Source organism: Protopterus annectens, chromosome 10.part0 (assembly GCF_019279795.1).
Source record: "Protopterus annectens isolate FY-2018-M chromosome 10.part0, PAN1.0, whole genome shotgun sequence".
Lineage (NCBI taxonomy): Eukaryota > Metazoa > Chordata > Ceratodontiformes > Protopteridae > Protopterus > Protopterus annectens.
Genome location: NC_056744.1, coordinates 494,515,910 through 494,537,341, shown reverse-complemented (window position 1 = coordinate 494,537,341; position 21,432 = coordinate 494,515,910). Strand labels below are relative to the sequence as shown.

The window sequence follows — 21,432 nt, the reverse complement described above, 5'->3', positions numbered from 1 at the left end:
TGAGACACAGGTTATTATGTGGTCCATGACCCCATATTTTATCAGACTAATTTTGTCCATAAAGGGCAATGCTTTAGGATTTATTTTCCTATCCAAAATATGCTTATGATTCAAGACCACCCAAGTTGGTATCCATGTTGTATTCGTTACATCATAATTAGCAATTCTTAAAATTTTATTAGCGTTTACAATCAAATAATATGCTTCAAAGTTTGGTAGCTCAAGTCCCCTCTTGTTTTAGGGGTCATTAATTTCTCATAAGATATTCTAGTTCTTTTGGGTTCCAGATAAATTTAGCTAGATCTTTATGCATTTGTTTAAAACTGTTTTTGAAATTGATAATTGGGCAGACCTAAATATGTATAACATTCGTGGTAGTATATTCATTTTCACTATTGATACTTTTGCTAATACCGGTAGTTTTAAATTCTTCCATCTGTCACAATCAGCTATTATGTGTTCCCATACTCGTTTAACATTATTGTTATAAAAGTCCTTATTATCCGTAGAGAAGTTGATACCCAAATATTTAATATTTTCTTTACATGTTAACTTCCCCATCAGGGCCATTAGTGAAAAAGGCTTTGGGGTTCTTAATGGGAAGATATTCGTTTTCTGTAAGTTAATTTTATAATTAGAAACTACTGAAAATTTGTTTATGAGCTTTAATATCTTTTCACTGTCTGAAATTGGGGTTGCACAATAAATAATAAGATCATCGGCGAATGCTGACATTAATATTTTATTCCTATAAATTATTGGTGCATTATGATACAAATTTTGCTTGATATATACAAATAGGGGTTCTAGACAATATTTGTTTTAGCATGCATTTTCTGAAGGACATGAAGTCTAAAACTCAAATGTAAGTTATTTAGTGACTTCAATCCATAGTGATTTCTCAGAAAAAACACAAATTTTATGAGGAACAGACCAAAAATATAAAGCAAAAAATCTGGACATTCTGTGAAAGTCTGGACAGTTGAGAGGAATGAAAAGCACTCATAATCTGTTCTGATCCTTTTCAGCATCACAGCAGCTCTGTCACACACAGACAAAATGTTTTTAATTTTTATTTCAGTTTGAAGGATTTTTTTCTTGTTGCAGCTGGTGTTCAAACCAAACAAAGCATGAGAAGACAAACCCTCCTATTGAAGGAGTAAATAAGCTACAGGCATCGCTCAGTGAAGATGTGCTCAAGGCTATATGAACAAAAAGGCAAAACATTTATAAAAGAAAAGGCACATAATGTGACTATAACGGAATGTGAGGTGTGCAATTAGGATAAAAATGGGACCTACAAAAAGGTAAAATGGAGAATTATAAAGGTGAAGTGACAGAACAAGGATACTAGCAAACAGTAACAAAGATGGCAGAGCTATTGTTAGGTCATATGCTATCCTGGAATATAATTGCTAATACTCTGTTCTAGTTACAAATGCAGTGTTATTATTCTTTTAAGAAGCCATGATATCACCAGGTTAATTAAACGACTGATAGAATGCACTCATGTCCCAGCAACACAATGCAGGATGGGCAAAGACAAGAATAATATCAGAGAAATACGAGACAAAACAAAGGTACTAAATAAATGCACTGCTTCTAGTCCATGCCAGAGTGTAGAGGGATAAACCACTGACTACTGACCAGATGACTCTGGTTCAGTACTGGGACAAAACTTAACATGGGTTTCCATGTTAACACATGGGTTTCTGTTAACACATCCATTTGAACTCCTAGGAGACATGGAAGGGACATGATGCTGGTGAAAATGGTCTTGTCAAAAACAAGTGTAGAGTACATTCTTAAGAGGAATAACAAAGGGGAAAAGAGTGACCACAGGCCACAGTCCACAGGGACTAACTTATTACTATATCTTCTAATGTACTTTTTTATATAGATGACTATGGATCCATGAAATGAACAAGTGGAGAGGATCCTGGACAGGGAATGGATACATATACTTAAGAGGGCATGTGAAATGGAAACAGGGATGATAAGGATGGACGGAGTTAAAAGGTTAAGGCTCTTAGAAGGGCAGATTACATGTATTTATTGTCTCCCTCAGCAATCAAACACCATGTTATCCTCAATTATTCTTCAAGACAGATTTATACTTCAAATAATGATTATGTAAATAGCACTGGGTCCTTATTTTCTGTATAGACTCAGAAAAACATAAGTATTGCATATTCAGAAGTTCTCTTAGTTCAGGTATATTGAAATGTATTGTTTTTTAAGGGTCTACTGACCTTCTACCAAAACTCAGCCTCATCCTTCTCTAACTAGCAAGGGCTGACCAGTGGATGGGCATCATACAGGCAGCATTTCCTATACACCTAATGTAGACACCACAGCCTGTTACAGAAACACTGGGAATCTGAGCATGCAAAATGTGCATTGTGGGTTATCCCTTTTGTGAATGACATGACCTCTCAGACTTTCTTGCTCCACTGTCACGGGACATCTCCCACTAGGTCATGACCTTCATTTGAGATCCATTAGATAGACACAAACCTCACAACATGCTGTGGTTCACACCCCTCACCCAGATCTCCACTTGTAGAACACTGAGCTAGTTGTATATAGTACATGTGGGGACTTCATCAAAAACCCCAACTAATGTTATTCTCTTTCTCTGAAGTTGCTGCACCATAGACAAGCATCAGTCAATAACATAAAGTAAAATGCTTGTCTTTATCTTGTTGAGTAGTAAGCCGTGAGATTGGAGCATTCATTTAACACCACAATATTGTTTTATTTGTGAACTGAGCATCAGCAATTGAGCAATAGCCAATTTCAACTACTGTGAAACGAGTACATGATACGGTTGAACAGACTGTAAGCCTTTGAAATATTCAGATACCCATCAAGACACCATCATTCCTAAAAAAAATGTGTTTTTTTTTCTTTCTTTGTTTATTTATTTACGTGTGTATGCGTTTGTCTGCTTATTTATCCATGCATTTGTTGATTGTTGGCTTCCTTGTTAACCAGGTGGAGGGCTGGTCTAACATCCAATTCGGACATTATCTGTACCATCTGGCAGTATTCCTGTTACTTTGTCTTCTTCTCTATTCTTTTAACGAAACCCACAATACTCGAAAAAGTTTTGTGAGCATCAGTCGATCAACAGCACAACATACTGAATGAAGGGAATTTTGTGACGAAATAAACCTTTTTTTTTAGAGTAGTTTCATCCCATCTATGTCCTCATACAGTGAAATTTAATTCTTCACTGCCCTCACCTACAAAATAATTTTTAGGATTTGAGTATAAGTGACAGGGTACAAGCAATCATGCACAGAAAGAAAGCTATGCTGTTGGCAAAATTAAACTAGTAATATAATTTGCTTTCTTATGTGGCAATCAAAATGCATAGACCTAATACTGTGAGTTAAATTATTTCTGAAATTAATCTTCTTATTACAGGAATCTATATCGTCATGCACACTGGAATACTTGCCCACTGTGCCTTCCATTTCATAAATATTCATTTCATTTCCATTTAACTGAGATAAAAAAAAAAACACCACCATTTCCTTGTCTCCCTACAACTGCTACATTGAGAGAAATGCATCTAAGTTTGTTAATCTTCCCTCTCTACCCCTGGGCAATACAAACACTCTTTGAATTCCATAAAACATGGAAAGATCTCTATGGTCAGAAAAAATCAGTGAATTTCTATGGTCACGATAAAAGACATTTTAGAGTTATTAAAATCTTCACTGAAAGAGTAATTAAGCTCCATCTTGAAAGCAGGCAACCATAAATTTACAAAATCAGGAAAACCGGTTGACAGTTTTGAATTCTACCTCATTCTGTTTGCCATACATACCTTAGACTTATACATCTCTAAGCATCTGTTGGCGTCTAAGATACAGAAACTAACACCAACGTTACCCCATCCTGAGAAGTCTGGACTTATTCTAGGAAAATGCAGTCATGATAATAAAAAGGTCTAGTTTTGTAATTCATCATATGATTGCCAACAATGTCACTTAAATGGCTTGCGAACTTAATTTAGAAATAGTCCTCACTAGCTAGCTGTAACCATAGCTACAAAAATCCCTTGGAAAGCTTCAGAGTATCCAGCATTTCTGCATCATACCAACTTTATGTGGTGTGCATATGGCCACAGTGAAAACAAACATCGATGGTCAAAAAAAATTGCATATATTCAGGGACTCAGAAAACTGATACTTATTCACGCATTTAAACACAGCATCTCCAGTTATTTCCTTAAGGCTTTTATATTAGTTCAGGCCTTAATTTTTCACAGATGTGCATTACATATTCTTTCTTTTTTTACAATTTGATTTGTCTTTTATATTAAAATGCATTTTAATTGTGTTAAACATCAATATATAACATTGTTACTATAGTATTATATAATTAACATATTTTCAAGAAGGCAAAGACAATCAACAGAAAGTGCAAAGAAATGCAAGCAGTGTGGCTAGGAAGGGATTTGAAGGCCAGGCCATATACTGCATGTAGCAGATTATTATTATTTGTTTTTTATAAAATTCTACTTATGAAATTTAACTAATATAAACATTAAATTTTTGAAAGTTCTATAACATTTACAGTTGTCATGACCATCATGGATCTTAATACCTGCGAAGATATTCACGATATTGCCAGGATTCAACATTCTAGTTTGGTGTCCCTATTCTAGATCTTAATGTTGATAACTCCATACTGGTGAGCTCATAGCTCAATACAGAAGCATGTCTGCCTAGCTCTTAGTTTCCCTTATGATGTGGGTTCTCCTACAATGCAGCAAAAACTTCTAACTTCTCTACAAATGAACCAGTTGATCAAACTGGTCAAATAACTGGAGCTACTATGACTATTGTGGTCTCATTCAATTGACTCTGCATTACCTGGTTTCACCACTCATCACTAATTCTTCCTTAAACCTACTGTATAATGATATTTCATGTATCATACATCTATCCTCTAAAGGAATTTCATATCAGAAAAAATTCATCCAGCACGAGCCTAGCAAATTCAACTCAATGCATTTGCCATCCTTGTGTATATATTCAGACAACCAATGCTCCTTTATTAGACAACTGAAAGATGCATAACTATTAGTAACAGTGGGAAAGCACAGTTTATCTGAGTTTAGACATTTATATTTAAATGTATTTCAGCAGTAAGGATTTTAAAATATTTCACAGCATAGCACTATGATATATTTCAGCCAATAAACTGCATCAAGTAAAAAAAGCAAAACCACCTCTGTCTCACCAGTACAGATATCATTTACATTTTTTGACTTGCTGAGCTTTATTTTGTCTGCTTTTCATAGCATAACTCCTTATTCTCATGGTCAAACAACCAAACCAAAAACCACCTCCAGAGGAAGCCTTAATAGGCAAAAATGGTCATGGGATTCATAGACAAACTCTTCATGACTATACAGTGCTAAATATCAAGGATCCCCTAGTGAGTCAAGGTCCATAGATATATAAATATTAATCAAGTCTTGATCAGCCCTGGTAGTTGCTGAAAAGAGTACACAGTAATTATAAATTTAATTCTCAGCTTTGAGTAAATGTATGCTTTTATTTTCTGCTTTGAGAAATCCATTGGCCTGGTGCTTTGGGACATCCTGGAAGTATGCTTTTGTTTTCTGCTTTGAGAAATCCATTGGCCTGGTGCTTTGGGGCATCCTGGAATTAAGTGATGTTTGATCTTGGTAAAAGATAGATAAATTAGTTATGGCCAAAGGAATTTTTTTAATTTTAACATTTGGGTTTCAGATTTCATTTGTTTTTATTTTGCTTCCTTGCCCAATACTACACAGAATTTAGCTTGGCCTTGTCTGCTGATAAAACTTGGTTGTAATTACATGTACTCAGTGCTTGACTCTCTGCTAGAGTTTTACAATTAGAAAATAATCCAGTGAAGTCATTTAAGTTTTTTCTTCTTGTCTGTACTTAAGTTGTCTAACTGATATAGCCTTTTAGAGCTGCTTTCAATATTTCCTGTTATGTTTATGCATTTTATTCTTTGCATTGAGTAGACCTATTTTAAATATTCTGCTTTGAGAAATCTGTTGGCCTAGCAATTTTTCAACCCTGCTGGAAAGTTCCTGTTGTGCTTTTAAACTTGGTGGCTTTTGAGCTACCCACCTATACTGTAAAATTAGCTTTAGAAGCTTCTTCCCATCTTAGAAAAAAAAAAACAGTACAACAAATGCATAAATTAAATAAAAATGACCACGAGTGCAGGTAGCCAAAAAACTAAGCACATTTGTCTTTTTTTCCAAACTTCATCAGAGTTTAATAATACAAACAACAACCTCACTTTAAAAAGGTTTTTCAACCAATCAAAAACTTTCTTAATTAATCATGTTGACTAACCTTAAAGAGATAACACTAAATATTACATACTAAATATCTACTTCACAATAAGAAATATCCTTAATTATTCCAATTCTGGTTAAAAAATAAACATAATAAACATTTATGTTCACTTCAAAAAATGAATAACACAAATAGGAATACTAAAATAATCCAACCATTAATAATAGTCTTAGTGCTCTTAATCTTAAGGCACTAGAAATAAGATGCCAGATGATTCAACCCTGTTTCTTTTTAAGTTTTTAATCTTAGTTGCGAAAATAATTCCTTATACTTAAGCTGCAGCTTATATGGTAATACCACCTCTAACTGTTGGATCAACTCTATCCATAACAAAAAATAAATAAATAAATAAATTAAAAAACCCTCTTAAAAGTTCTTACATAGTTCAAAATGCTGAAATAATGCATTGGGCCTTTTTTGTTTTTAATATCATAAACATGCTCATATATATGATCATGTAACCTTCTAATAGTTTCACCTATATAATAAGCAGAACAGGGTGTACATGTGGCCAGATAAACTATCCTTAGTCTGAGATTAGTGCATCTGTATTGCTACTGGTGAGAGAAGGACTATTGGGACACTATTTCCTGAGATTGCTAGTGATTACCAATGACTGAAAATCTTGAAATTTGCTTCCTAGGAGTCAGCTTGGAACTAATGCTGCTGTTTTACTCCCGTAGAGATAAGGTGCAGAGGGGTGCTGACTTTTGCTGGTCTCTGATTGGGAAGAGATTATTGGACTTCACTAAGCAGTCTGTTTGCAGTTTTCATGATAACTACTTCAGGGCCTTTGTGCTGCTTGACTTTCGGTTGCATCCAGATGCATGTTCTATCCAGGGTATCTACCAAGAGAAGACAAAGTGTGGTAAACCCATTAACAACACCTGGGCTAATAATACTTTTCAGGAAGCAGCTTGGGATTAATGCTATTCTTTTGGTGAGACCCATTAACATCTGGGTTTATGATACTTCTCAGGAAACAGCCTGGGATTAATGTTATTCTTCTGGTGAAATCCATTAACACCTGGGTTAACATTACTTCTCTGGAAGCAGTTTGGGATTAATGCCATTCTTCTGGTGAGACCCATTAACACCCGAGTTAATGATACTTCTCAGGAAACAGCTTGGGATTAATGTTATTCTTCTGGTGAAATCCATTAACACCTGGGTTAACATTACTTCTCTGGAATCAGCTTTGGATTAATGTTATTCTTCTGGTGAGACCCATTAACATCTGGGTTAATAATACTTCTCTGTTAGAAGTTTGGGATTTATGCTACTCTTTGCGTCTTGTGAGAGATGGAACAAAGCATTACTGATTCCTTGTTTTGTACAGCTGTGTTGAGACTGGCATTGTCTCCACTGCCAGGCAGATAACACCTCCACTAATTAACTCCAAATCTCATAGGCACTAGTCTTCCTTCAGCCCATGCTAGTAAGTACTTGAAACTCTGTATTTGCATTTTCCAACTGCCTCTGCAGTCAGTTTGGTTGAAATGGCCATTCTGAAACAATGTAGCAATTTAAAAATAATTCTGTATGGTAGAACCTTAATATAAAAAGGCTCTACCATAAAAGAAAATAATTATTGCATGTAATTATAAATGTACCTCTCAAAATATCAAACATGCTCTTACTAAACTTAATAAGGAACTCTGATCCCTAATGAAATCAATCAAAGCTAGATATGAGGTAAAAATTGCCACCCAGGTAAAAGACAACCATATAGCCTTGTTTAACTATGTTAAACATGTCAGAAACAATGCACAGTACAGACCTAGTAGTAAATGATATCACATACTCAGACCCTAAGGATGTAGCCAAAATTTAGCTCTAACTTCACTGTACCCCCCTTATTTTCCCAGATAACATAACTGTTTCTATATTCCCCCCAAATCTCCCGAGAACAAGTCCATAAAGCACCTTGTGAGCACACTGCTTTTGGAGTGCACATCAGGATATCTCTGGCCATCTTGAAACAGGAATCATCAAACCACCTGCAAAGGCTAGTCAATATTAACCTCCAAACAGGTTTTGTGCCAGATGAATGGAGGACAGCAACAGTCATCTAACTTCACAAAGGTGGGTAATCAATGGTCTCAGGTAATTATTGATCCATACGTCTGACCAGCTTCACCTTTAAGGCTATGTGGTGGATCATTATGGAAATAATAAATAAGGGCAAAGGTAACCAACAAACTCTTCAGCCAAACCAGTTTGGTTTTGTCAAGGCCAGATCCTGGCTGTTTAGCCTGATGCAATAGTAGGGAAAATCAGCACGCACTGCATATCTCAGCCTTGAAAAGGCATTTGACACCATCCCAAACTCAGGTATTGTTGATAAATTTTTCAACTAAATGTTAATTCCTGTCTAATTAGCTGGATAGCAAATTGGCTCAGAAATAGAACCCATAAATTATGGTAGGCAGCTCTACCTCCTGCAAAAGACCTATCATTAGTTTTTCACTAGAAGTCCAGTTCTTGGGCCACTTCTGTTCACACTTAATTCTTGTAACTGAAAGCAAATGTTAAGGTTTTATAGCTGACCAGATCTGCAGATGACTGTAAACTCAATGCAACCATAAACTCTCCAGAGAATACCAAAATCCTCTGATCTGGTCTTTTCCATACAAATAGCTGGTGACAATAATGGACAAAACTAAAGGCCAGAATAATGTATAACCTCCTTTAGCAAGCATGACATACCCTGCGACTCTCTTATTGCAACACACCCATAAAACACAAACCAGTAGTTGAAGACCTGGGAGACAACAAACTGTCCTTTGATCACCATGTTTCCACTATTTTAGGAAAGTCCTTTTTTTATTATGCAGCTTATTAGTAAGGTTATGACATCTAGGTCTAGGGATGCGATCATTCCACTGTATTCAGCACTTACTCAACTGATAATTGAGTATAATGCTCTCACTATGTAACCATCCAAACATTTAAAAAAATCATGTTTCATGTTTAAAATGACAAAATGATCCTTTATTTTTACATAAAAATAGTTCACATTTATCCTTGTGAATGCAAACACCCTAATGTAAAAATAAAAGTTCATGCCAATCTAGTTTTTAGAAAATTAACTTTTAAAAAATATTCCCAACACAGATGTGTACACTTTTCATGTTGTATTTACTGCATTAATATTAATATGCTGAGAGGCAGTGTCACTAAGGAGGCTGACATGCAACCCAGAGATGTTTACCTGTGTTGCATGTTTTCTACTCTTGTATTTGATATTGTCTCTCTTACTGAACCATGTGTCAGTCAACTTGAAGCCATTTGACAGTCAGAAGTCTAGAATGGCCTCTTCTTCTCTATTCCTGTTGCCCCACCCATGTGGACTCAGGCAGACCTCACATCCTGTTCTGTCTGTCCTGAAATTTGCATTCAGGTACTGCATTATCAACTAATATGTTCTCTACCCTTTTCCTTGCTATCACAACCATATTGTGGGGCATAGGCTGAGATTATAAATACTGGCCTATCAATACACTGGACTCTGATTGATATGAGTCTGTCACTAATTCTGATGATATCCCTCAGTGTCTCCTGAAGTCTCTCCTTCATCACAATTCTGCCATCATTTCTATTCTATTATTCTCTCGAGTAGTAGACTCCAGCACAGGGACTGTGTTGCACTGTCCTTCCATATCATCTTCTGAATACTGAGGATGTTCAGCCTCCTCCATCCATCATCATATGTAAACCTATACTGAATGTATCAATCCATATATCATGTTTGACAGGTTGATTGGTTTTACGTCCAGCTTTAACTCAGCTCTTAACCTAGGCAACCCAAGCTGGGTAACCGGACATCAGCTGGTTAGTAGCTTAATGAGCTAGAACTGCTGGACTTTATTGCAGACATCCACTGGACAATAAGGGAGCATAGACAATTCCCTCCACCACCATTAGGATGGTGCCAGTGCCCTGGCCATGGCATAAGCCAGAGTAGAACAGGTTCTCAATCCATTTTTCACCGGCAAATACCCAGCATGACCAAATCACCTACAACCATTTTTTTAACACTATCAAGTGGGTGTCCCTGACATGGCATGGCACAAAGTCTGTTATCCATGTTCTCCTATCTAAAGGATGCTGTGTACTAGTTACCCAAATCAGTTGGTCTCTATAGTGCTTCCTGAATAGGCAGCATCTACAGTCTGTGCTACTTCCCACAACTACATTCTTGGGTGACTTTGAGGTGGAAATAGTCAGCATGTTTTTTGAAGGTGGGATAAACCCCCACACAGATGCAAATGTAACTAGGAGAGCAAGCAAATTACACCAAGACATTGCCTGGAGATCAGGCAGAACCTTGTACCTTGTGCATGGGAGGTGAAAACCATAACCATAATGACAGTTTCATCTCATATTGGGCAATTTTACTCCTAACATGACTACACTGTTTATACCTCTGAATCACCTGCTTCCTGTATGTCACTGGATTTCACATTATTTTGCATAGTAAAATGTACTGCCTATGAATAACAGCCTAGGTCTGTCAATTTGTTTCAGTGGAAATCTTTGAGAATTGGAGCAGAAATAAAGGTTAACAAAATTTTAACAGTTTTACTGAGTGATGTCAAACATATATGTACTGTCAGAGAAAAGAAATGTTTACCAATTATTAATTACTAGCTGTGTTTCCTACCAGCCAAATAACTCACAAAAGCTATTTCATAATATAATAAGAAATTATATGTAAAGACTCCATGTTTCTCTGAGTAATACATTTTATCATAGGTTCATAGGTTCATAGGTTCATAGGTTTATACTAGGCTATCTGCCCTAAGGCATTTATAAGCCTAGCCCAAAGTTATGTGGCTTACACCACCCCTTATGTTAGAAATAATGTGCCCATTAGTTTGTTGTGCCTCTGTCCAGCAGTGACACAGAGATAATTCCCGGGGTAAACCTACGATCTCCCATCCACCGGTCAAGATTTCTCTTGAACAGAGCCAGCGAGGTGCTCTGCCTCACATGGACCGGGATTTTATTCCACAGCATGGGGAGTCTCTGGGTGATAAATCTATCCCTCCAGCACATCCTATTTATATCCATGCTAAGGTTTAAGTCACTTGCTCTAGTGGTTCTGGTGGATTTGGATTTTTTGAGGTGTAGCATGTCCATTAATTCCAGGTTGGTCATGGCCTTGTATGTCCGGCACAGGTCACCTCTGAGCTGACGGTATGCAACTGAATAGAGTTGGAGTTTCTTCAGTCTGGCAGTATATGACAGGTTTTGGAGTCCCTTTACCCTTTTGGTGAGGAACCTTTGGGGTCTCTCCAATTGCTGCAGGTGTCGGGTGAGATACATCCCGAATGGGGCATTGTACTCGATCATTGGTCTGATAAGTGAAGAGTACAGGGGAACAATGACCTCACTTGATCTGGATGTGAATCCCTTCATGATCAGATGGGCAATGTAGAAGGTCTTTCGAACCACTTTAGCAATGTGAGTGTCAAACGAGAGGCCACTGTCAACCTGGGTACCCAGGTCCCTGATAACCTCTTCTGTGCTTAGTGGGTTGCCATCTATATGGTAGCTTGGGGTTACCTTGTTTTTCCCGAAGGGTATGACTCTACACTTTTTTGCATTTAACTTCAGGCCATGGCTCTGGCACTAGCTATCAGTTTCCGTGAGACCCCTCTGAAGGATGTCTGTGTCCGATGTACTATCCACTATGGCACCCAGTTTGCAGTCATCCGCAAACTTTATCAGCCATAGTCCTCCTATGTTTGCCTGTACTTCTGAGAAGTAGATGCCGAACAATAGGGGGCCAAGGACTGAGCCCTGTGGAACACCACTTGTAACCGGCTTGGAGTCTGACATGGCTCCAGCAACTCTAACCCTGTGGGTTCTGTCCTTTAGCCAGTTTGCAACCCATCTTGTGACATATGGGTTTACATTTAAGCTGGTACGTTTCTCTATGATACCCGAGTGGGGTATTGTGTCGAAAGCTTTTGCAAGGTCAAGGTAGGCTGTATGGACTACCTTTCCCTCATCAATGGCCTTGGTAACTGTTTCGAAGAAGTCGACCAAGTTCAAAAGGCAAGATCTGCCCTTGACAAAGCCAAACTGGGTTGGGTCCAAGGTCTGCAAGTCCCCTATGTCCTTGTTTATGAGTTCCATTATGATCCTCTCCATAGCTTTGCAGACCAGGCTTGTTAAGCTTATGGGGCGGTAATTACCAGGGTCCGTAGAGGCACCGCCTTTGTGGAGTGGGACCACAGTTGCCGTACGCCACGCCTTGGGCACATGTCCTGTGGTAAGGCTAAGATTAAACAGCTGCCTTATGTGCGGGTTTAGTTCTTCATTGAGTTCATGTAGCACACAGCCGGGGACACCATCCGGCCCCATTGATGCTGTGTTTTTAGCTTTAGAGAGAGCAGCTTTCACCAGCGCATTTGAGATGTCTGGGGGGCTACACTCTGTTGGGATAGTTATCTCTCCTTTTGGGGGAGGGGGGAGTGAAGTTTGCGCTGAACCTGTCTGCCAGTCTGTTGGCAATGTCTGTGGGTTCAGTGATTTTTGTATCATTTTGGACTAATTCTGAGCATATCTGGGAGTTTCCACCCAGGTTTCTGACATAGCTGAAGAAGGCCTTATGATTGTCTTTTGAATCTATGGCAATTTATTTCTCAAAGTTGGCCTTGGATGATTTTATGAGGGATCGTAGTTTCTTGCTAGTACTGATCAAAGATGCCTTCCCTTTTTGGGATTTTGCTCTATCATGTAATAGATTTCTCCTCTTATTGTAAAGTTTGTTTATGGCTGGGGTCCACCAGACTGGACATTTGCCCTTGGTGGAAATAGTCTTGGTTTTATTTGGGATTGCCTGATCCATGCAGTCCTGAAGGTGTTCATAGAAGGCATTTGTAAGGGCTTCCGCAGATTGGGTTGTGGTTTCCATTGGCTCGGGGGCCTTGAAGGATACCACACCTGTCGAGTAGTGTGAAGTTTGCTTTAGAGAAGTTCTTCACTGTGGTCTTTTTTGTTTGGGGTGGGGGCGGGATGTGGATTTCTAGTGAGATTAGTTTATGATCTGATCTCACCAAAGAGGGATATACTTCCGGTGTGGAGCATTTTGTCCCCATGTTTGTGATGATGCGATCTAGTATATTTTCTCCTCTTGTGGGGATGGTGACTAGTTGTTCTATGGCATTTGAATTTATGAACTCCAGGAACCTTTGGGCTAGAAAGTTGGGGCTTGAGTAATGTTCCCAGTCTATATTCGTGTAGTTGAAGTCACCCAATATGATGATGTTTGGTGATACATTTATACCCTCCAGTGTCTTCAGGAAGGCTGTGTGGGTTTCCTGAGTTTGAGAGGGTGGCCTGTAGCATGCTACAAATTGTAGAGCAGTTTTGCCTATGGTTAATTGCACCTGGATGGTTTCCGATGCTTCGTGCATAGCCACCAACCTGGAGGTGTGGGTATCCTTGATAAATATGGATACACCCCCTCCTTTTGTGGTATGGTCTGGGTTTTGGGGCCGGAACGCATGATATGAGGTAAAACCTGATAGTGCCGGGGTGCTCTCAGGAGCCTTGAACCAGGTTTCAGTCACAGCACAGACATCGATGTTCTCCATACTGAGAAGGGCCTAGAGTGCGTGCATTTTGAGATTTAGACTTCTGGCATTGAGCAGCATTACCCTTAGTTTCTTCCCGTTTTTGTTTTCTAGGGTGGTAGGTTTAGAATTTGAGCCTTGCCTAAAAAGGCACTATGGGGTGGCAAGAGCCTTAGCCAATATCCGGAATCCCAGGGATGACAGGTGCAAGCCGTCCCTTGCGAAGCAGCGTGGCTTGTCAAGCATGTCATCCCAAGCAGACAGACACTGGATCCCCTTTGAATGACACCAGAAATTAAGCCAATTGTTAAAGCTGATCATCTTGTCACTATATTGTGGCATGATTCGTGGTGTAGGAAGGATACTGCTCAGAGTCAGGGTCATACCTGCCTGGGCTACATAATCAGAGAGCTCCTCTATGTCTCTTTTCATGTAGTCCAGGGAGGTACGTCTCAGGTCGTTCACACCAGCATGGACAATGACTGTGTCATACTTGTACTTGCCGTGGAGTGACCTGAGTGCTTGTGTTATGTGGCGGATTCTAGAGCCCGATAGGCAGCTTACCGTGACCTTCTCCTTGTTCAGCCTGGTGAGTGGGACGTCAGTGTGTCTGACTATGGAGTCACCTATGACAAGTATGTTTGGTGTTGTATTTGGCCTTAAGGGCAGTGACTGCTTTGCACACTGATTTTGTTTTTTATGTGTTGTTTGTGTGGTGTCTTGAGTTTGCAGTTGCTTGAGTGTCTGCTTTGGAGGCCTTTGCTGTTTAGGTAAATTTTTACTCAGAGCCTCCGAGTATGTCTTAGTGTGTTTATGTGTTTGATTCAGTGGTGTGGTTGAGTTATGTGAGACTTGTATTGTGGTGTGTGTAGTTGCCTTCTCCTCCTGCCTGGTCTTGCCAGTCCTGAGTTGAGAGAGCTCAGCCTCCAGTTTGGCTAAATAATTGAAAGCAGACAATTAACATGGCAAAGTAACTACAAAATAACTAATATTCTAATAATCAAATAATGTAAAGTGCTATACTACACTTTAATAAGTGTTTCTTTAATAAGTGTTTCTTTAATGTTCACTGACCTTGAAGTGTGTTAAAATATACAAAGCTTAGAAATACTTTAGTGGGATACTACTTAGATTACATAATTACATAATGACACCTTACCCAAAAAGAAGCAATGCATAAATCATAATTTTTTTTTAGGGCATTGCAGATATGCATTTGAAGAAAACACATTCTGTCCTGTTTTTCTACCATTCACATTTTGTTAGATTTATAAATGCCATTTTAACGTCTCAGTGCTTTTTTGCCGTTATTCACTTCCTTTGCACTAGTTTATCTCCAACAGTTATAACTGTTGCTATCCTTTTATCTGTGGCCAAACTTGTTAGGCCAGTTTTCAGGACATGATTTCTTTTTCATTGCAAGTTCTATTTTTGTAGTAACAAGTCATTGCAATTCAAGGGGCTTTTGCCTTCAATATTCAAATTAAAATTTCACATCCTGAGAAAATAAGGATGTATTATTTTTATGTGACTTGCAGTTCGATCTGGTTTTGTGATAGTGTGAAAAGAAGTCTTCTCACTGTGGAAGGTGACATTCTACCATGTAAATTAGGCTTTGCTTGCTGAGAATGTTCAAGATTTCCCTTGACAGACTAATTGTTACAAATTACATGACTCAGCTTAACACACTACTAGAGTGCCTACTAAAGTCAAAAAGAGTGTTGCATACCATTGCTGCCGAAAATATGTTTAGAATGAAATGCAAGTTAAAATGTCCTTCAAATGTGTTTTACAGCAGTACACACTGATGGTACAGAGCCAAACTCTGTGACTTCGTCTTCGCCTGTCAAATTTTGCTGTAATGTGGTAGATTAGCAACCTACATAATAATGTTATTGCAATAACACAGAAGAGTAAGAATTATTATTCAGACACATTTCATGGAAATCAGAGTAATAAATACATTTCTTTCTTTGGTGGCCCATATGCACACACATGACGTGATAATAATGATAATTAACACTGCTACTAGTTCTACAAAAAATTATTTTTCTGCAGAGTTCCCACACAAAGTTAAGTAATAACAACTCCAGCAGCAACAGTAATAATAATAACAATAATAATTATTACTACTGCTACTTTTAAAATTTAGAAAGCCTTTGTTAGACAAAAAACAGGCTATGAACATGTATGTATCTGACTATCTATGTATCGCTAAGTCTGTGTGTGTGTGTGTGTGTGTGTGTGTGTGTGTGCGTGTGTGTGCGTGCGCGCGCGCGTGTGTGTGTGTGTGTGTGTGTGTGTGTGTGTGTGTGCGTGTGTGCGTATGTGTGCGTATGTGTGTGTGTGCGTGTGACTGTGTGTGTGTGTGTGTGTGTGTGTGTGTGTGTGTGTGTGTGTGTGTGTGTGTGTGTGTGTGTGTGTGTGCATGTGCAGGCTTGTGACTGTGTGTGTTTACGAATGTATGCATATATATATGCATGCGTGTGTGTGTGTGTGGGGGGGTGTATCTATATACCATAGCAGGATAGCACATTAAACATTCCAAACTATTCAAACATGCTCTAGGCATGGGTAAAATGAAGTAGAACTATCAGTGGAAAGAACCTCTACTTGGGAAGCACCTCACCCTCAAATGAACATAAATGTATGCACGTAAAATAAACTATCATTTTACAACTTATATATTCTTAAAACTCATGAAAAAACAAAAATGTAAAAAAGAAGCAGCTTCTATATCATAAAAATATTAATGCTTCTTTTCTCTATTTTTCCCAAATGTAAAAATAAATGTCATAAACTGAAATGAATAATATCTGTCATTACAATGTTTACTAGAAATTTGTATCTATCAATGGATGCATGAATCTGGACTTCACTCTCAAGGTCATGCTTATCAATACATACCTTTTAGGATTAAATCCTCATGTTATATGAATATACTAGTACTGCTACTGATAATAATAATAACTTGCTCATGTCTGTGCAGACTGCAGACCACTACATTACTGTGACCTAATATGTACAGTATATTACAATTGTTTTCCACCTTGCAATGATTGGCTTGACTGCTTTTCCACTGTAGAGACCACAGCCCCCATCCACTGAGAAGAGAAATGTATATGTAGATAATGGTATGCTAATGACCTTTGTGATATGCAGATGAGATGTTTGCACTATAATCTCCCAATAAAGTTTGTTGTAAGTGGCATGTGTATTTTGAACTCTCAATACTGCTTTGATATCAAGATTACGTGTCTGATATGATTCAGTATTTGTAAATATGTGTTTCATCACAGCTGGTTGATAATGTAGCTTACCAGTTGCTACTGGGATTTAAGGGATACTTGAAAAAAAAGAAGCCTCTTTTGTAGCAGTATTCATTGCCAAATTGCAGATCTACTCCAAAATCTGATAATCTTGTTATAAAGAAGTCATTTTTTTTCTATATTTTATGCACTTTATTTTGAGACACACACATATTGCTGCCTTATGGAAAACATTTCACAGAATATCAGTGAAACAGATCTGTTTGGGTACTTCCCACATCTACTGACATTGACAAAGAGGGTTTGTTGTAACACGCATACTGCAGAGTTTAAGCCATAATTCATATCCAGCAATGTGGTTCTAGTCAAAAATAGCCCACCATTTGCATACAATCACTAATCTCTCTAGTGTTCTGCAGTTGTTGTCATAATGACACAATGATGGATTGTTGCATATTTCACAAGGTGGCGAACCACACTCATCTGGAAAAAGCTTGAGAGATGCATGCATTTACCAAGAAGAGAGATTAATGTTGTAAAAACATACTATCAGGAGAAAAATGAAAGTAGAAACTGGTATAAGTAATGGTGAAAGGAGAAGCAAGGACATATTTCTATATCATATTTATGCAATAACAAAAGCATTTTATGTGATACTTTTATCTGTTTTGTAATTTAGCGCAAATTCATAAATCATAACTAAGAGCAGTCTGCAGTGAAATGAAAATGGTTATGGTGCTGAGTAAGATACAACTCAACATGGATTAAAATAAATTAACCTCCAATGGAGGGGGCTAGAACATACCTTGTAACTGAATTTTGTTTTCAGGACTCTGAACCAGAACAGAACTGACAGAATCTAAGTTGTCATAGTTACTGCATCCAAGAGGACCTGTCCGAGTTTCTGTAACCTGGGTAATAGGAAACAATAGACTGTTTGGTATTCAGCAGAAATGAAAACAGACATATTAGATCACAACAATATTTATGGATACACAGTAGAAATCTTGATCATTTTATTAAAGTCCGCTGGTTTTCATTTGTACTTCTTTTCTAAGCAATTCCACTAGAATATATGGATAATTTACATTTTCTTACATTTGCTATTTAGAAAATACAGATGAGTGTTAGACTTTGGGTCAAGAACTCCAATTTCTTGCCAAGTTCGTATAGGAGCTTCATATTAGTAGTATAGTTTTGAGCATTGCTAGACTTTCTGTATACCCTTCACATTCCTAAAGGCATAAACATCTGACATTCTAAGTTTTATTTCAGTATTTTAGAATACTACCCTACCTCCCAGAACTAGTACAATTTGATAATTACAAATAACCACTCAGCTGTGTGTGTGTGTGTGTGTGTGTGTGTGTGTGTGTGTGTGTGTGTGTGTGTGTGTGTGTTTGCAGTTGCCAGCTTCTGGTTTTCTAATTTATAATGTGGCACATTTAAATGATGAGCACACATTTGGGGTCACTGGTTTTAAACAGTATCACAATACATGGTTATATTTAAAATATGGTTATAGAAACAAATTGTGGACATGTAGAGCTCCATACTAAAGTTAGAATAAATAAAATACAACTTTCTAATGAGATATCACTCCCTGTAATCTGAAGAGAATGACAAATGTATAGCCCTCCTCCACATTAGAAAATATTGTACTCCTGTGTGACATAAATTACTCCTGCGGTGATTGGGAAAACTGTGTCTCAGAGAACTGGGTGCACAAACGTCCAGGCTACAGATGTGAATAATTTCAAACAGACTGTAAATTTCTGACAAAGGGTACAACATGCTAGATGATATCCTTTCACCCAATCCTCCCAACTGAGCTAAATTAAAAACCTCCCATCCCATTTTCACACTGATCACAGTGGCATAAAATTCTTCATCCAATGCAATTAAAAAGCAATACAATCTTTATGAATTTCTTCTAAAGAGAACTTGGTACACTCAGTGATCACATTGTATCAGTCAAGTTGGCCCTATATTACATCTTCCTTTTAGAACTTACTGGCTAACCATTCATGGCACTTTAATCAACTGCAATAACAAATTCATTCTCATGAGGGAAACCTGTTGTGGAAAAATTTAGAATAAACTTAATGTTTTGAGTTATGAAGTCATCAAACTGTAAATCGAAAAGAAAGATCATGCAAAGTCTTTAAACATTAACCGAATTCAACATGTCTATAGTTAAGTCCATCAAAAAGGACACAATAAAACAAACAAAACAAGAAAAGCTTCATTAGAAGTAAAAGTTGCCATCAGTATAGGGGAACAATAATAATGCACATCCTAAAAAAAAAGGGGAAGAGCAGGACTGTTTCTTGTAGAACACAAAAGTGTCACCATAACAGATCTAAAGTTTAGAACTAAAATAGTAGCAAACAGATAAGTAGCAACTTTCAATGAAAGTAAGCCTTATCCATCATCTTTCAGGTCTAATAATCCTAGGAGACATAATATCTGTCATCTCTGTGCTCATTTCATGCGACTATGAAATCTAATTTGTCCAACCAAAAAACAGTCAAGTATACTCCTTACAAATATTTATAATAGATTATTAAAGCCTTGATACATCCTGGATCTCCAGAAACTAGTTGTTATAGTTCCAGGTAACAAGAGAGACCCCCTCCATTGACCATAATAAGTACAGACCAATGAGCCTTACAAGAGTATTATGGAATGTAAAGGGGAGAATTACTATGGAGTTGATTTCAACAGACATGGGAAACTTCTCTAAACATCTAAAAACATTGTCAGAATTAGAGCTTGTATGCTTAACCTCATAAATCTCTGTGTGAGTGTGGCCATTAACCTGAATGAAGGCTTATCTGTTAATGCAGCTTAACTTGATGCATTCCTAATACTTCATTTTAACATGTGAAACTCTACCTAATGGCATAAAACATACAATAAATCAGGAATCTAAAGGTAAAAGATGCCATAGTAACTTAGCCCCATAGTTGGCTACAACACCTTGCACAACGGTTAAGAACTCTAACCCTCACCACCCCTGTCATTTGTGGGAAACTCACAAGGCTATTAGCTTGAGTCACTTTCTTTGATATATTTTTTATATGATCAAAACTGACTCCATTGTGTGATTGGCAAAATAGTAACAGACATCTGAGTTATTGTATACAATAAGCTCTCATCTGTACCACAAAAATATTGTTTTTTATATTACCTCTCTAAATGTATTTTATTATAGTTTTTGTATTAATTATTTGTTTCCATTCCAAGATTTTCTCCCTGGGTTTCCTCTGAAAATGGGCACAAGCTCAGATGGACTAACCCGGTTAACAAATGTCAAATAAATAAATATAAATATAACCATATTCTTTTCAATCAGGTCCTGCATGGCAACATTCTAGATCATTTATAGGTTTTAGAGTATCTAAACAAAATTTACTTAGTGCTTACTATGTCATTGCTAGCAAAAGGTGGCCTGCCGTGTCCCCAAATAAGCAGACTTCAGGTATTTGTTAATTAACTGGTCAGTTTATACTGCTACAAGGTAATACACCCAGAGATTAAATGAATTCATAAATACAAACTCCTTACAACAAATTATATTTGCCCTAAAAGTGGTTTTTAACCTGCTTCACCTCCACCTCTACTACCCTATATGTCACTCTGTCTGGTTAAATGTGAATAACATGCCGTATCTTTTATCCTTAACAACAACCACCCCAACTATAACAAACTCACAGAATTTGGAGATTATTCAAAACCCAATTTCCTGTTAATTATTGGTGTAACTTTTAAGCACCAAACAAGATGGTCCATGATCTCTTAATACAAAAGCTAAGCAAAAACCCTTATATACCTACGGCAGAAAACTCAAAGGTAATACCATATCTAAAGAGACGGTATTCCTAATGGTATGTTCTTCTCTGTTTTAACCAGCCTAGTTAATTTATTTGTAAACACATTTTGTTTAAACTTCCCACCCCCTGTAAGGATATTAGATACTGTTATCTGTGCTAGCATGACTGGCTGAAGTTTTAGAGATAATTGCAAATAATTGTAAATTACCCTGTGCTACATATGCCATCATGATTAGCTATAACATTGTAAAATAGTTGTATGTTTGATTATAAGTCTGATTTACGAAATATGCTGGAATGTCAGACAGTGTTCTTCTGCCTGACCTATTGTATATGTTCTTTGTAAAGAGAATTCTGA

The 21,432-nt window shown here is 37.5% G+C and overlaps 1 protein-coding gene across 1 annotated transcript in view; it reads right to left on the bottom strand.

Moving 5' to 3' along the window:
• LOC122813203 (BMP/retinoic acid-inducible neural-specific protein 3) overlaps positions 1-21,432 on the bottom strand; it is a 1,411,290-nt gene that overhangs the window by 388,765 nt on the left and 1,001,093 nt on the right. The window contains exon 5 of the mRNA XM_044085383.1: positions 18,044-18,149. Within this exon, the coding sequence (XP_043941318.1) occupies positions 18,044-18,149 (106 nt within the window). The remainder of the gene's footprint in view (positions 1-18,043; positions 18,150-21,432) is intronic.